The sequence below is a fragment of the Thamnophis elegans genome, chromosome Z (assembly GCF_009769535.1).
Source record: "Thamnophis elegans isolate rThaEle1 chromosome Z, rThaEle1.pri, whole genome shotgun sequence".
NCBI lineage: Eukaryota > Metazoa > Chordata > Lepidosauria > Squamata > Colubridae > Thamnophis > Thamnophis elegans.
This window is the reverse complement of record NC_045558.1, coordinates 133,183,114-133,200,311: the sequence shown is the minus strand read 5'-3', so window position 1 is coordinate 133,200,311 and position 17,198 is coordinate 133,183,114. Positions and strand designations below refer to the sequence as shown.

The 17,198-nt window shown below is 40.9% G+C and overlaps 1 protein-coding gene and 5 non-coding genes across 6 annotated transcripts; 2 read left to right on the top strand and 4 right to left on the bottom strand.

Annotated features, from left to right (window-relative positions):
* Window positions 1–1,395: 1,395 nt before the first annotated feature.
* Window positions 1,396–1,467, top strand: TRNAG-UCC. Its single transcript has one exon. It is a non-coding gene; the product is annotated as a tRNA-Gly (tRNA).
* A 4,702-nt stretch (window positions 1,468–6,169) lies between these two features.
* On the bottom strand, window positions 6,170–6,580 carry LOC116520950 (histone H3). Its single transcript, XM_032235475.1, has one exon. The coding sequence runs from the start codon at window positions 6,578–6,580 to the stop codon at window positions 6,170–6,172; it is 411 nt and encodes a 136-aa protein (XP_032091366.1).
* A 1,522-nt stretch (window positions 6,581–8,102) lies between these two features.
* On the top strand, window positions 8,103–8,184 carry TRNAL-AAG. Its single transcript has one exon. It is a non-coding gene; the product is annotated as a tRNA-Leu (tRNA).
* A 4,064-nt stretch (window positions 8,185–12,248) lies between these two features.
* Window positions 12,249–12,321, bottom strand: TRNAK-CUU. The gene has a single exon. It is a non-coding gene; the product is annotated as a tRNA-Lys (tRNA).
* A 2,151-nt stretch (window positions 12,322–14,472) lies between these two features.
* TRNAK-CUU lies at window positions 14,473–14,545 on the bottom strand. The gene has a single exon. It is a non-coding gene; the product is annotated as a tRNA-Lys (tRNA).
* A 2,262-nt stretch (window positions 14,546–16,807) lies between these two features.
* Window positions 16,808–16,880, bottom strand: TRNAK-UUU. The gene has a single exon. It is a non-coding gene; the product is annotated as a tRNA-Lys (tRNA).
* Window positions 16,881–17,198: the final 318 nt, after the last annotated feature.

Below are 17,198 nucleotides of genomic sequence, written 5' to 3'. Positions count from 1 at the left end.
AATGGTCATAAATATGAACAAGTTGCCAACCTCTACTGTAAATGTTGATCACAAGTTTATGGGAGGTTGTAAAGGGTCATAGCTGTGGAAAACGGTCATAAGTCACCTTTTTTAGTGTAGTAACTTTCAATGGTCACTGAATGAACTGTTTGGTAAGTCACAGACTACCCGTAATGGGGTTGGAAGGACCTTAGAGGTCTTCCAGTCCAACCTCCATCTTAAGTTTTCATGCCAAGGTCCCCCCAGCCCCCACCCTTTTGATGTTCCATATCGTGAAATCTTGTGTATTTGCTATTAGGCAAAACAAGGAATGTGCACTTTTTCTCACTTTTTTGAAAGTTTCCAATTGTAAGTCGGTGATTTAAAAACTAAATCCCATTGGCTGTGTCAAACGTCTTGATACTTCTCATTTACTACTAGAAGCACATCAAAAAAGCACAACAAAGGATGTTCTTTCTGTGCCAACTCAAGAAGCTCAAACGGCCCAAGGAGATGCTGATACAGTTCTACAGAGGAATGATTGAGTCTGTCTTCTGCACCTCTATAACTGTCTGGTTTGGCTCTGCAACCAAACAAGACAAGACACAGACTTCAAGGGATAATTAGAACTGCAGAAAAAAACAGTTACTGCCAACCTGCCTTCCATTGAACGAGTCAAAAAGAGGGCTGTGCAAATACTTACAAACCCTTTGCAACCTGGACATCAATTGTTTCAACTCCTACCCTCCAAACGACGCTATAGGGCACTGCAGAACAAGAGAACGAGACACAAAACAGTTTTCCCCCCGAATGCCATCACTCTGCTAAACAAATAATTCCCACACCACTGTCCAACTATTCATTAAGTCTGCATTACTATTACTATTAGTCTTCTCATCATTCCTATTACCCATCTCCTCCTACTAATGACTACAGGAGCAACTTTGTTGCTCGTAGCCTTACGATTTATATTGATATTGATTGTTTCCAGATTGCTTATTTCTACCCCATGACTATCATTTAGTGCTGTGTCATGATTCTTGATGAATGTATCTTGTCTTTTCGTGCACACTGAGAGCCTATGCACCAAAGACAAATTCCTTGTGTGTCGAATCACACTTGAACAATAAAGAATGCTATTAAGTACCGCTGTTATTACAGTCACTGCAAACATAACGTGTTACTCTTTGCAATTGATTGTCCACTTCTGCAAGGAAATTCGGCAAAGATGGGTGCGGTTAACCTTTAATTGTAGCAAGAGAAAAAGTTAATTGGCACATCAACTTAATGACAGGTCGATTCTTCAGAAGGAACAGCGCCCCCTGGTGTCTTGATAACTTTCTTAACATTTTACAATACAAAAATGCAGAGAGCGCTTGTGATCTAAAGATGTTTTCCAAGAAGATTCCCTATGAAGCGTTGGTGGTATAGTGGTGAGCATAGCTGCCTTCCAAGCAGTTGACCCGGGTTCGATTCCCGGCCAACGCAATTCCTGTTTTTTTTTTCCCTTTCCTTCTTTCCTAAAAGAACATTGTAACAATTCCTTCTTTTGCATTATTATTTTTTTAGGACAGCAAAACATGGCATTTTTCCAAGCTGCCACACTAGCAAAACATTTTAAAAGAACCATTTTACCAAGTTTATTGATTGTTCTAAATGTTCCTACTGGAACGATTCCTAATGATTGAAACATATAGCTGAAGTCTAATAAAACCAGTTGTTTTGTTCTCCCTTTTAATGAAGCTGCAACATCTGGACGGTAGGAAAAACAGTTTCTGGATTTAAAAAAAAATATGTATGGAAAGTGTGTTATAAACCCAAGATCTGTTGCAACCTTATACGTCAATAAAAAATAATCTGCATGGCCAAGAGATAACTTTGTTTTTTGTTTTTTATCTAGTCATTGTTCAGATTTGATTTATTCACTCACTTTATTCATTCATTCTATGCACCATCACTTCAGTGGCTTCTTGGCAGTTTACAAAATATAATCCCTGCAATAAGACACAAGGATAATGAATTGCTACACTACAATACCAAAGAGTGCAAAATGTCCTATTTCTATGAAATCTTTAAACACAGGTTTTCTAAAAACTATACCAGCCCAGGCACTGTTAGAAATTCAAGGTAAGGCCATTTTGACATCTGATAGGGAGAATTACAGGGGGAAAACACCGTATCTTGGACTTCCCCAGCTCTGTACATTTTCAATCACACTACTTTATTTACAGCCAAAAGACGACACTCCCCCCCCCAATATCTGTACATCTTAAACTCCATTTCTCGATCTCAGTTGGAGTCTTGAGAAAGCCATTTTTGAAGTTTTGAACCCTTCTCTCTTAACATGTTCTCTTAGAATGAGATCAATCTAAGTTCAGACAGGATCTAAATTGAATAAAGAATTGCAGATTCTTCCTGAAGTGATTTGAACAACCGTACTTCGGTGTTCAGAGGATAATTTCAGACTTCAGAGGATAATCAGAACTGCAGAAAAAAACAATTGCTACCAACCTGCCTTCCATTGAGGACCTGTATACTGCACGAGTCAAAAAGAGGACTGTGAAAATATCCCTCGCATCCTGGACATACATAAATTGTTTCAACTTCTACCCTCAAAACCAAAAGAACAGTTTTTTTCCTCAGTGCCATCACTCTGCTAAATAAATAATTCCGCCAATACTGTCAAACTATCTAGAAAGGCAATATTACCATCATTATTCTGCATTACAATTACAAGTATAATCTTTATTGTCATTGGACTTAAATACAACAGAATTGGTTACTATTAATCTTCTCATCGTTCCTATCACCCATCTCCTCCCACTTATGACTGTATGTGTCAGCGTTCCAAATAGCATCCAGAATTAAATCAGAGTCCAAGGCAGAGCTTTCCTCAAAGTTCCAATTTAATAAGAGAGACATGTTGGTACAATCTGTGGGAAACCCGAATCTGAAAGCTTCCTCTGCCACGCTGGCATTTCCACCCATCTAGTTCCGGTCAGGTGCAGAGATGCGGAGACAAAGAATGACCTTGGGCTTCTAGAAAGGAATGTTTTATTTTGACGACAACACATTCTACAATTCTACTCCTTACTATCCCCCCTCCCAATTACCCCACTAATGAAACAGCATAGTAAAGAAAGAGAGTGTAGCAGGCCAAAGATCTTAAAAGGAATTTGACTGCAGGCCTGACAGTATGTCTGTAACTTTGTTGCTTGTATCCTTATGATTCTTGATGAATGTATCTTGTCTTTTTATGTACATGAGAGCATATGCACAAAAGACAAATTCCCTGTGTGTCCAATCACACTTGGCCAATAAAGAATTCTATTCTATTCTATTCTATTCTACTCTACTCTACTCTACTCAGCCCAGGGTGAAGGATGACTCATGATATATGTTCGTACATCCACAACTCTGTTTTATTCTCAATAAAATCTCAACTTACCCCAAAGCAAGGACACCCACCATCCCAGGATTAGTCATGAAGAAGTGAAGCAGATAATATTTCAGGAACATTTAGGTTAGCAAAAATCAGTTAGATAACGATCATAAACAAATTATTAGCTGAAACCTGGAGATCATCTAGTCCAGTGGTAGTCAACCTAGTCCCTACCGCCCACTAGTGGCCATTCCAGCTTTCGTGGTGGGCGGTAGGGGTTTGCTGTAACTCTGCTTTATACATTTTATAAAGTAAAGTTACTTCCCTACTTTATAAATCACCATTACTGTGAAACCGGTGGGCGGTTAGAAACTTTTAATACTACCAGAGATACAAAAGTGGGCGGTAGTTATAAAAAGGTTGACTACCCCTGATTCTAGTCCAAACCCCTGCAGAAATCCATGCTAAAAAATACCCCCAGCGCTGACCATGCATTCTCTGTGGTTATAGTTATTTAAAAGACCTGAATCCATGTTAAATCTAATTGGGCATCTGCCATAGAACAGAGATGGAGCTTATTGGAGCTTTTGTTGAAATAATTACTGCTGAATAATCCTGGACAGGATTGGTGGTAAGGCAGCCGGGATGGGATGTAGTTGAAATCATCATTAAAGACCATTCAAATGAGAGATATAAACGAGACTGGAAAAAATGGATTGACTATATACAAAACAAATACGGGACTAAGAAATTACAGATAGCCTATGTTTAAGATAAGGAATAATCTAAACTGCTTAAAGTTAGTGCAACAGGAAGAAGCTAAGTTTAATGCAGAGATGTTATTAACTTCTTTTTTTTATTTCCTTTGTCTTAATATATTTTAGACTGTATTTGTTAAAAACCTATACCGTGTACGGGCTCTGGGAAGTCGGGGGGGGGGGAAGGGAGGTGGGGTCTTAGGGGGGAGGGGGGAGGGGGGATATATAGTATGTATTAGATTTTAAAGTAACGCGACTGCACTTGTATACTGTTGCTCTTTAATTTCACTGTAAAAATAGGACAAGCTGAATATATTAATAGCTAGTAGAAATACACGGAAGGGAGGAGTAGAGGGATAGAAGAAAGAGGGGTAGAGAGGGTGGGAGAGAGGATGGGAGGGAGGGTGAGAAGGAAGGGAGGGAGTGTACTGGGAGAGAGGAGTGGGAGAGGGGGAGGGGAAGTAGGGTAGAGGGGAATGTTGGAGGGAAGATGGAAAGTTGGAGGGGGGCGAAAGAAAGGGTGCATGGAGGGTCGAAGAGGTACATTGGGTTTCTATTTTTGGGGGTATTGTTGACAAGAGGAATGGCTGTGTTTATTGTTTAATGTTATACGGCCCCGGTTATGCACAGTATATATGTGACTGTACGAAATGAAAATGGAAATCATTGTTTAAAAGTAAGCGAGGAAAGCCAAAATCTGTCCAAACCCAGCGTCACCATCTTCTAGGAATTTGAGGTTCCCTCGCGGGGCGCAATATGTGGCTCTCAATATGTGGCACGCTGGGGAGCATGGTTATGAGATGTGCAACAATCCAACTGACACCCCGTTGGCAGGGGCGCCTTAAAATCCTCCCTTCTCCCCACCCACCAACCAAATAAGCAGTGTGAAAAGGCCGTGGAACAGCAAACAACTAAAGATGCTCACAATAAAATCCACAAAGTTAGGAAAATTCAACCCCCCTGCCCTCAGCAAGCAACAACTTTCCAAAGGGGTTTCTCTCGCTTTCTCACATTAAAAAGCTTCTCTGAAAAAAAGTTAGATACCCATTTGTCTGAAGTGATGTAGGGTTTTCTGCCTAAGCAGGGGGTTGGAGTAGAAGACCTTCAAGATCCTTTCCAACTGTTATTCTTTTTTTTAACAGTCATAATCCACAATTTCATTATTATATTTGTCACAATAATGTTAATAATATAACTATGGGTGGATATAATTACAATAATACATAACAAATTCAAATTACAATAATACATCACCAAATTCTCTCCACATGAACATTTCCTTTTTATTGAACAGTATTCTTTTCCATTTTGTAACACAGTTTTCTTCTTTGCAACATTTCTGCATCCATTATGCCTCCATTTTCCCCTTTATATGTATACATGTATTCATATAGTTCTTTTATACATACTAATCTACTAGTATACTAATTTATATACAATACCTAATTGGTGCTCTACATCTGACATTTTGTATTATGTGTATTTATACAACTTTGTAACTATTTTCTAATTTCTTAATCTTTCTTCACTTGATGCTTTCTTAATCTTTACATCTATCCTCTGTACCATTCATTCCATATCTAATAGTATTGATTCTCCTTTATCTTTTATTTCTTTGGAAGTCTATTCATCTCGGTGGCAGCACTTTAACACTTTTTTTATCACTTTTCTCTGATGGTATTCTATTTTTCCAGTTTTGTGAGTAAATAATTCTCACTGCAGTTAAGACCTGTAATATTAAATACTGATTTCTCTCCCCCCACACCTTATAATTCCGTCAGTATCCCTAATAAAAAGTTCTGGTGTTAAGAATTACAGACCTATTTCATTATTCAAGGTAGACTATAAAATATTTACATCCAACTGTTGTTCTATTCTAAGTAACTATAAGGGCGGATAGCTTTCAGGCTCAACCTTTCTTGCGAGGAGTATAGGGCGATCCAAAGGGAGACAAGTTGGGATTTCAAGCTCTTTCCGCGGAGAAGTGAGGGCTCTTAAAAGAGCCTTTGGGGCCGGGGGGGGGGTGTCGGTGGGTCTCCGCTGCGCGTCTTTACGCCCTCTCCCCGCGGATGCGTCGGGCCAGCTGGATGTCCTTGGGCATGATGGTGACACGCTTGGCGTGGATGGCGCAGAGGTTGGTGTCCTCGAAGAGGCCGACGAGGTAAGCCTCGCTGGCCTCCTGCAGGGCCATGACGGCCGAGCTCTGGAAGCGCAGGTCGGTCTTGAAATCCTGCGCGATCTCGCGCACCAGGCGCTGGAAGGGCAGCTTGCGGATGAGCAGCTCGGTGGACTTCTGGTAGCGTCGGATCTCGCGCAGGGCCACGGTGCCCGGGCGATAACGGTGAGGCTTCTTGACGCCGCCCGTGGCCGGCGCGCTCTTCCGCGCCGCCTTGGTGGCCAGCTGCTTGCGGGGCGCCTTCCCGCCGGTGGATTTGCGAGCCGTTTGCTTGGTGCGAGCCATCCCTTCTTTGCCAGCGATGCAGACGTTTGGAGGAAGCTTGAGCGCTCTGCCTGGGAATTTATACCCGGCGCGCTTTCTCCCCATTGGCTCTTTTCGAATTTGAATGTCGCGCCCAAAACTTGATTCCTCCTCCCACACATAGACACCCTCTGGTTAGAATAGAATAGAGTAGAATAGGCTAGCAGAGCAGAGCATAGAAGATGGGATAGGATGGAATGGAATGGAATAGAATAGAAGATGGGATGGAATATGGAATGGAATAGAATAGAATAGAAGATGGGATGGAATAGAATATGGAATAGAATAGAATATGGAATGGAATGGAATAGAATAGAAGATGGGATGGGATGGAATAGAATATGGAATGGAATAGAATAGAATATGGGATGGAATAGAATATGGAATGAAATAGAATAGAAGATGGGATGTGATGGAATAGAATATAGAATGGAATAGAATAGAAGATAGAATAGAATAGAAGATGGGATGGGATGGAATAGAATATGGAATGAAATAGAATAGAAGATGGAATAGAATAGAAGATGGAATGGAATAGAATATGGAATGAAATGGAATAGAATGAAATGGAATAGAATAGAAGATGGGATGGGATGGAATAAAATATGGAATGGAATAGAATAGAATATGGAATGGAATAGAATAGAAGATGGGATGGGATGGAATAGAAGACGGAATGGAATAGAATATAGAATAGAATAGAATAGAATTCTTTATTGGTCAAGTGTGATTGGACACACAAGGAGTTTGTCTTTGGTGCATATGCTCTCAGTATGCATAAAAAGACATGCCTTCCTCAAGAATCATAAGGTAAGCCACCTAATGATAGTCATAGGGTACGAATAAGCAATCCGGAAACAATCAATATTAATATGAATGGTAAGGATACAAGCCACAAAGTTACAGTCCTGCAGCCATAAGGTTTCCTGTTGCCATTTCAATAGCTGCTTTTAATCGACTTAACTATTATTTCCCGCAACCTGATTTCCTTCTCTCCACCCTTAACTTTCTCATGGTCTGATCAAGAATGCTTGTTTTTTTAAAAAAAAAACAAAAAAACCTCGGGTTCTTTTAAACCTTTCAAAAAATTCAAAAAAATTTTTTATAGCCAAGTAAGACCACGTGGTCCTGATGTTGAGGCTACATCACAAGACACCCTTGAAGCGAGATTCTCCATCATCCAGATTGTGGTTGTCCCAAAGGTGTTTTCTTTTTTCAGGAGGTAACTGGACTTACTCGAGTGTTTTTCCCCCCCCTTTTGAAGGCATTTCGCTTTTCATCCAAGAGAGGCTTCTTCAGCTCTAAACAGAAGCTCCCATTCCTCACTGTCTTGTCAGAGCTGAAGAAGCTTCTTGGATGAGACGCGAAACGTCTTCAAAAGAAACTGCAAGAAAGTCTAGTTGGAAAAGAAACCGGGCATTGTTCAAATTCGGCAACTTTTTAAAAGTCCCGTGGACTTCGATTCCCAGAATTCCTGAGCCATCTGCCTCTTGTTTAAAAGCGTGGTAGCGTGGCCGAGCGGTCTAAGGCGCTGGATTAAGGCTCCAGTCTCTTCGGAGGCGTGGGTTCGAATCCCACCGCTGCCAAGGGTTTCTTTTTGAAAAAGACTTCCCCACCCCCACCCTGTTTTGAGACGTCAGCAAAAAAAACAAAAACATTCGTCTAAAAATGTTTCTCTGTCTCTCCGGGAAAGCAGAGTTGAACCAGGTGACAAGTTGAACGTTCAGGGGTTCCCACCTTTTATCCTCCAAAAAAATTAAAATAAAACCTGTTTAGAATATGCGTGTGTTTCTCCAGAGGCCAAATTTGACTTGAGGGACACTCTTTGTGGGTGAAAAGGCTACCTCTAGCCCTAGAGAGATACTTATTTGTTAGGCACCAAATCAAGACTCTGGATGGGATGCAATGAAGGAAAATCACAAAAATCCACCAACAAAATAAATCTAAAATTATAAATGAAAAGAACTAACAGCAACCTTTCTCCCAAGAGAGATGTCAATAAAACATGCCATATCACACACTACCATAGCCTGTTCTCCCCCTCTTCCCTGCCCGCTCATCTTTTATTCCCTTGTCCCTGTATCTTGTTTTCTTTTTAGTTATTTATTCTATTGTAAGGTTTTTCCGAGTCCAAGTTTGAATTACCAGATGCCATGTGGTGAGTTTCTGTGGAAGGCTAATCCTTCCTTTATTATGTAAAGTAGACTAGCTCAGCTTTAATGGCTGATTGATAAAGGGGGTGGGGGCAGGGAGTTACTCTGTCTTTAAAAACATCTTTCTCCCTTTTCACATCCAGGGAAATATAATATTCTGCCTTTTCAATATTTCCCAGGATATTTCATTTTTCCAGAGGAGGGGTGGATGCTAACTTCCTACAATTAGAAACATTAATTTCATATCAATTCGTTCATGCAGATCAGCTGGCCTTTGAGCGTGCATTAGTGCTGAAAACTGGAAGAGCTAGTCTTTCGTTTTCCGGTGTGAGCATACATGTTGGCCAGCTGATTAACTGGAAGATTTGCAGTTAATTTGGGGGGGGGGGCATGGCTGCCCCCTAGGCAACTCCTCTTCCTGATCGCGGCCCAGACGAATGTGCCTGAAGTCTTCCCTTTTCGGCACTCGGGGCCGAAAAGGTTCTCCATCACTGAGCTACACTCTGTACATGCTCTAATCCTCGCGCTATTGCTCCATTACTTTATAAAGGTTAGGCTTAACACACTTCTTGTCATTTCATTGTGGTAAGAATCACCTAGAATAGGCCCCAGGGCGAGATAGGCGAGAAAGACATGTAACAAAGAAATGAATATTCAAACCTTTAGATGCCCCTCTCAACCTTACCGCCTTGTTGCAGTTCCCTAATAAACAAATTGCAAAATAGGTGAGAAGCCTCAAGTTCCCACTTCAATCAAGGACACACCCTCCCTCCCCCATTATCTCAACATTCCATCTCCACAATGGACCAAAAGGACCACTTTGCTATTGTATTATTATACAATACAAAACAATAGCAGAATTGGAAGGGACCTTGGAGGTCTTCTAGTCCAGTGTTTTTCAACCACTGTGCCGTGGCACACTAGTGTGCCGTGACATAGTGTAAGGTGTGCCGTGGGAAAAACACCCGCCGGGTGTTTTTGCCTCGGGACATCTCTGTATCCCGAAAGTTGCTTTCGGGACACAGGGATGCCTCTATTAAGTCCCTGCGGCCCCGCGTTTACTTTAAAAACGCGGGGACCGCCGGGAGGTAGCGCACGCAGGGACGTCACTGACGTCCCATGCGTGCGCCCATAGCGGTAGGTCTGACTGGCTGGCCCCGAAAGCGCCTCCTAGTCCAACCCAATGCGTAGGCAGGAAACCCTATACTGTTTCAGACAAATGGCTATCCAACATCTTCTTAAAGACTTCCAGTGTTGGGGCATTCACAACTTCTGGAGGCAAGCTGTTACAGTTGTTAGTTGTGAAGTCATCTGGACCCCCTGGACAATGTTTCTCCAGGCCTTCCTATCCTCTACCATCCTCTGGATTTAAGCTAATGCCAACTGCTTCGGTGACTCCATCCAGCCACCTCCTTCTCTGTCGTCCCCTTCTTCTTTTGCCCTCCATCATTCCCAGCATCAGGCTCTTCTCCAGTGAGTCTTCCTTCTCATTAGGTGGACAAAGTAGTTGAGTTTCCTCTTCAAGGGTCTTCTAAAGAACAGACAGGGTTGATCTCCCCTAGGACTGACTGGTTTCATTACCTTGCAGTCCAAGGGATTGCAGGAGTCTTCTCCAGCACCATAGTTTCAAAGGTCTCAATTCTTTGGTGCTCAGCCTACCTTATGGTCCAACCTTCACAGCCACCCATTGCAACTGGGAAAACCATCGCCTTGACTATACACACTTGTGTTGTGCATATAGATATTATAACTTAATATATACATATTAAGTTACTGGTAAGTTATTCTCTTTGTTATGTATTTCCTCATTGGGCACCATTATTACATTAGGGTCCAGGAAATGTTTTTTTTACTGTGGAACCGGTGGGCGGTTAGAAAACTTTACTACTAACAGAGATACAAAAGTGGGCGGTAGGTATAAAAAGGTTGATTACCCAGGGCCGGATTTTCCTATAGGTTAACTAGGCTTCAGCCTAGGGCCTCAAGATCAAGAGGGGCCTACATTCAAATTGTTAGCAAAATTAAAATTACACTATTCTAAAAACAGTGAACACTAAAACACTGAACCGAAAATAAGGAGAAATTCTACGCATATGACTAATAAACAAACATTAAAATGTATTGGTTAAGATCGCTCCAGTGCTGCGGCACTTGGGGAGCCCGCCCATGTTCCCGGCACCAGCGGTCGGGCGAGAGGTGCGGCCGCTCCCAGTAGCCGCCCCGTCGACACGGAACCCACCAGCGGCCAGGCAGGTGAGGGCGAGGGGGCCGAGCCGGGCAGCTGAGCGCAGCAGGGGAGGCGTCTGGCCTCACTGCCTTTGCCGCAGAGCAGAGCCGCGCTCCATCGGGAGGCCAGCTATATATATTGATATATATCACAGTAATGATGTATTTTATTGTCTCTCATGCAATTTACAAACTTAAAAATGGGAGGTGAAAGGGCCTCATAAGTGGAATAGCCTAGGGCCTCTTTTCATCTAAATCCAGCCCTGTGACTACCCCTGGTGTAAAGTCTCCTGCTTGACTATATGCACTTTTGTTGGCAGGGTGATGTCTCGGATTGTCTGCTTAACAATAGAAATCCTATAATTCAAGTAATCTCAGTTATGCGAAGAAGAACCGATCTAGCTTCCCCCAAACTGACCAGCCAAACAGATTTCCTGCCTTACAGATTCTATTTAAAAATATTCTGTGCCTTCCTGTTGTTTTTTAAGGTCCCTCGGTCGTATAAGCGCTGGCACCCAAATCACTGTTGTAGTAGGCAATGTTTTTCTACACGTTGGGGGTAAATCTCAAATCTGCAGACCACTCACATCCTGGACATCAATTGTTTCAACTTCTACCCTCAAATCAACACTATAAAGGCACTGCACACCGGAACAACTAGACACAGGACAGTTCCCCCCCCCCCCCCCCGAATGCCATCACTCTGCTAAACAACTAATTCCCACCACACTGTCAAATTATTTACTAAGACTGTATTACTATTATTCTTCTCTTCCTTCCTCTTCCCACTTACGACTATAACCATTTTGCTTGTATTTTTATGATTTATATTTGTTTCTCCGTACGATTTGATTGCTTATTAGTAACCTATGACTATCACCAAGTGCTGTATATGATTCTTGGAGAATGTATTCTATTTTATTTTTCTTTATGTACATTGAGAGCATATGCACCAAAGACAAATTCCTTGTGTGTCCAATCACACTTGGCCAATAAAAAATTCTATTCTAATCTACCCTACCCTACATTCTATTCTATTCTATTTTTTTCTATTCTACCCTACCCTAGATTCTCTTCTCTCTTCTATTCTACTCATTTCTATTCTATCATACATTCTCTTCTCTTCATTTCTATTCTATTCTATCCTACTCTACATTTTCTTCTCTTCTCTCTATTCTATTCATTTCTATTCTACCCTACATTCTCTTCTCACTATTCAATTCATTTCATTTCTATTTATTGTATCCTATTCTATTCTAAAAAAAGGTTTGTGCCCAACATGGGGCTCGAACCCACGACCCTGAGATTAAGAGTCTCATGCTCTACCGACTGAGCTAGCCAGGCTGCTGATAACGGTATTGGGACTGATACTATCGGTTTTCATTCTGTTGACAGAGCCTGAGTGGTGGTGGTTGCGAGGGAACAACGTTTTCCACTCTTTCTAATAACCTTGAGTTGATTTTCCTCTATTTTCCATAACAATCTCCAGGACTATTAACACCCTTCCGAACACTGCAGTTTATTCAGTAAAATGCTTTTCTCAAGAGCCGATTTTCAGGCTTTTATTTTCTTCAAGAGGCAACTGGACTTTCTGGTTTGGTTTTTAATAAAAAGTTTTTTTTTAATTAAACACACATTAAAGCATTGGGCACAATGTAACCGTTCGAGCAATGTCTTTGTCATCTATACTAGAATATAAAGCTAAATATTATAACTACCGTGCTTATTTACAATTGGTCTATTCAGTATTTACAAATATAAGAATATTGTATTTCCATCCAGGTTGCTTTATTCTTGCCTTATACATTTCCACTCTTATGATTTCATACATAATTCTAATCGCCATTCTATAAATCTTAGCCATTGCTTCTCCCTGAGTTGGACTAGAAGATCTCCAAGGCCCCTTCCAACTCTTGATTGTCTGTAGAGATTCTCAGAAAGTGCATTTTCAGGAAGCAAATTGACTTTCTTGTTTCTTTTTTTTTCTTTGAAGAAGTTTCATTTGTCATCCAAGAAGCTTCATCAGCTCTGGTATTCCCCACCATCCTGTCAGAGCTGAAGAAGCTGCTTGCATGAGAAGCGAAACATCTTCAAAGAAAAACAAAAACAAGAAAGTCAATTTGCCTCCTGAAAAATCACTTTGGGGGACTGTTACTCTGATAAATCCGCATTTTTCAAAACTGGGCTCCAATTTAAAATGGCTGCTGTTTTTGTGAGGCAATAAAGCCATATTGCCAATACATTTACATTATAATTTGCTGAGTCACAGACAAGTATATATCTATATCTATATCTATATCTATATCTATATCTATATCTATATCTATATCTATATCTATATCTATATCTATATCTATATCTATATCTATATCTATATCTATATCTATATCTATATCTATATCTATATCTATATCTATATCTCTATATCTCTATCTATCTATCTATCTATCTATCTATCTATCTATCTATCTATCATCTATCTATCTATCTATCTATCTATCCCTATCCCTATCCCTATCCCTATCCCTATCCCTATCCCTATCCCTATCCCTATCCCTATCCCTATCCCTATCCCTATCCCTATCCCTATCCCTATCCCTATCCCTATCCCTATCCCTATCCCTATCCCTATCCCTATCCATCCATCCATCTATCCATCTATCTATCTATCTATCTATCTATCTATCTAACATCTGTATTGTATATCTATTTATCTCTCTCTCTCTAATCTATCTATCTCTATCTAATATATGTATCTGTCTGTCTGTCTGTCTATTTACCTACCTACCTACCTACCTACCTAATATTTGTATCTGTTATAGCTATATCTATATCATCTATCTGTCTGTCTGTCTCTATCTAATCTATCTATCTATCTGTCTGTCTGTCTGTCTGCCTGCCTGCCTGCCTGCCTACCTAATCTATCTATCTATCTATCTATCTATCTATCTATCTATCTATCTATCTATCTATCTATCTATCTATCTATCTATCTATCTATCTCTATCTAATATACCTACCTACCTACCTAATATGTGCATTTGTTCTCTCTCTCTCTCTCTCTCTCTCTCTCTCATCTATCTATCTATTCTATTCTATTCATTTCTATTCATTTCTATTCATTTCTATTCTATTCTATTCTATTTTGTCTTGCGATTCAGATTTCATTACAACACGGAATACATTTCCAGATCCCTTTCCCCAGTCGCCATTAACCAACAGACAGCAGAGATCCTTTAACAACCAAGCCTAACAAAAGAATAAGATAAAAATAATTTTATTTTAACATTTTTTAAACAAAAGTCAGCATGCCTTCATCATTATATATTCCATTTGCTTTGGACCAGGAAACCAAATTTGGAGAAACGCTAAGTCCGACGGTGCAGTATCAGATTTCGTACAGATCCCACCGAACGGTCTGAAAGTGGAAACTTCCAAATTGAAGGTTAGGGTTTTTAAATGCGTAGAGGGGAACAAAAAAAAAAGAAAGGCTTGCGCCCAACGTGGGGCTCGAACCCACGACCCTGAGATTAAGAGTCTCATGCTCTACCGACTGAGCTAGCCGGGCTGCCGATAACGGTATTGGGACTGATACTATCGGTTGTCATTCTGCTGACAGAGACCGAGTGATGGTGGTTACGAGGGAACAACTTTTTTCCCTCTTTCTAACAACCTTGAGTTGATTTTCCTCTATTTCCCATAACAATCTCCAGGACTATTAACACCCTTTTGAATTCTGCAATTTATTCAGTAAAATGCTTTTATCAAGAGCCGATTTTCAATATGTGTGGCTGCTATGTTGCATTTCTCCTAAAAGGAAAGCAACTTTCTTTTCCTTTCCTTTTTTTCCTTCTTACTTACTCTCTCTCTCTCTCTCTCCTTTCCATCTTCCCCTTCCTTTCCTTCTTCTTTTCCTTTCTTTCCCTGCCTTCCCTCCCTCCTTCCTGCCTGACTGCTTTTACTTTCTTAATTTCTCTCCCTCTTCTTTTCCTTTCCTTTCTTTTCCTTCTTACTTTCCCTCTCTCCCTTTCTTTTCTTTTCCTTTTCTTCTTTCTTTTCCTTTTTTCTTACTTTCTCTCTCTTCTTTTCCTTTCTTTTCCTTTCCTTCTTCCCTTTCCTTCTTCCTTTCCCTCCCTCCCTTTCTTTCCTTTCCTTCTTACTTTCTCTCTCTCCCTTTCCTTTCCCTTCCCTCCAATCCCACCCTCCTGTTGGGTAGAAAGTTAGCACCCACCCCTCTCCTAGAAGAATGAAATATTTTGAGAAATATTAAAAAGGCAGAATATGATATTTCCCTGGATGAGAAAAGGAGAAACGTGCTCTTGGAAAGCAGCCCCCACCTTCCTTAGTAGCCCACAGCAGATGGCAGCACTTAAGAGATAAAGAGATAGATAGCTCTATTCATAAGCAAATACCCTCACCCAAGATCCAACAAAGGTTGGATTAGCCCTCAGCCACAATAGGAATTTCCCAACAGGCCCCTTCATTGCATCAGCCAAACGTAGCTCAGACAAACTCCTAGGATTTGTATGTGGCCCCATGGGAGTCTAACAGCCAGTAGAATACATGCTCTTGCACAGAAACAGGAAGCTCAAGTGCAAAGCCCAAGAGAAGGTATAAAAAGCCCCCACTCTCAACTCCATGTGGTCAGCTGCCCAGGATCACATGTGCTTCATCATTAAACCATCTTTCCAAACAACCTCCAGCCCCCATTTTGTCTTTCTCCCAGCTTGGAACTGAATCAGATGGATAGGTTTTTCCAACATATTAAAAAAAGAAACAGCTGTGGTTAAAAAGAAAAGCAAATAAGAAAGTAAGGTTCTACATTTAGGCAAGAAAACCAAAATGTGCAGGTACAGTACAGGTAGTACCTCGCTCAATAGTAGTAACTGTGAGAGGGATCTTGGAGTCCTAGTGGACAACCATTTAAATAGGAGCCAGCCGTGTGCAGCAGCTGTCAAAAAAGCCAACACAGTTCTAGGCTGCATAAACAGAGGGATAGAATCAAGATCACATGAAGTGTTAATACCACTTTATAATCCCTTGGTAAGGCCACACTTGGAATACTGCATTCAATTTTGGTTGCCACGATGTAAAAAAGATGTGGAGACTCTAGAAAGAGTGCAGATAAGAGCAACAAAGATGGTTAGGGGACTGGAGGCTAAAACATATGAAGAACGGTTGCAGGAACTAGGTATGTCTAGTTTAATGAAGAGAAGGACTAGGGGAGACATGATACTAGTGTTCTAATATCTCAGGGGCTGCCACAAAGAAGAGAGTCAAGCTATTCTCCAAGGCACTTGAGGGCAGAGCAAGAAGCAATGGGTGGAAACTAATCAAGGAGAGAAGCAACTTAGAACTGAGGAGAAATTTCCTGACAGTTAGAACAATTAATCAGTGGAATAGAAGTTGCCCCCAGAAGTTGTGAATGCTCTAACACTGGAAGTTTTTAAGAAGATGTTGGATAACAATTTGTCTGGTGTTAGGTTTCCTGCCTAAGGGGGGGGGGGGGTTGGACTAGAAGACCTCCAAGGTCCCTCCCAACTGTCATTCTAAAATATGTTCTCCAAATTCTCTTCATATTCAAATGCAGTCTGGCTTGTTTGCAAATTTGTTACAAGCTTTGTATATAGGTAAACTAAAGCGAAAAAGTTATTTAACGAAGGGAAGAAACAGCTGAAAACTTATGATCCCAAGCTTCAAAATTAGTTATTGTACATCTGTGCTCCTTGGCCTTCATAGTCCTTTGTCAAAATTGGGTCAAGTGTTGAGAAGAGAGAGTGCACCAAGATTCATGTAAAGTATTGAGAAAGAAAGGGGGAAAAAAGTTAACCGCCTGAACAGGGACTTGAACCCTGGACCCTCAGATTAAAAGTCTGATGCTCTACCGACTGAGCTATCCAGGCTCTGAATTTTCAGCCTTAAACGGCTCCTGAAAGCCATCCACTAAGTTGCCCAATTCTGCTAAATTTTTATTTTTCAAATCAAGACCTTTGCAGTTGAAGGCCTGGGGGGAAAAAATTCTCCCCACCAAACATGTTTTCACACCTGTCCCGTGAAAAAAAATGTATTTTGGGATATGGTTCAAGAAGTGTCTGTGGACATCAAGCATTTGGAGTATTTTTCCTCCTCTCTTCCCCGTGAGTAAATATTATAGAACTAACCGATAACCCAGCATTGAGCGGGTATTTCTTTATAGGGGTAAAATGTCTGGACCAAACGTA

Coding starts and splice junctions, on each gene's coding strand:
- LOC116520950 (XM_032235475.1), bottom strand. CDS start 6,580: ATGGCTCGCACCAAGCAAACGGCTCGCAAATCCACCGGCGGGAAGGCG.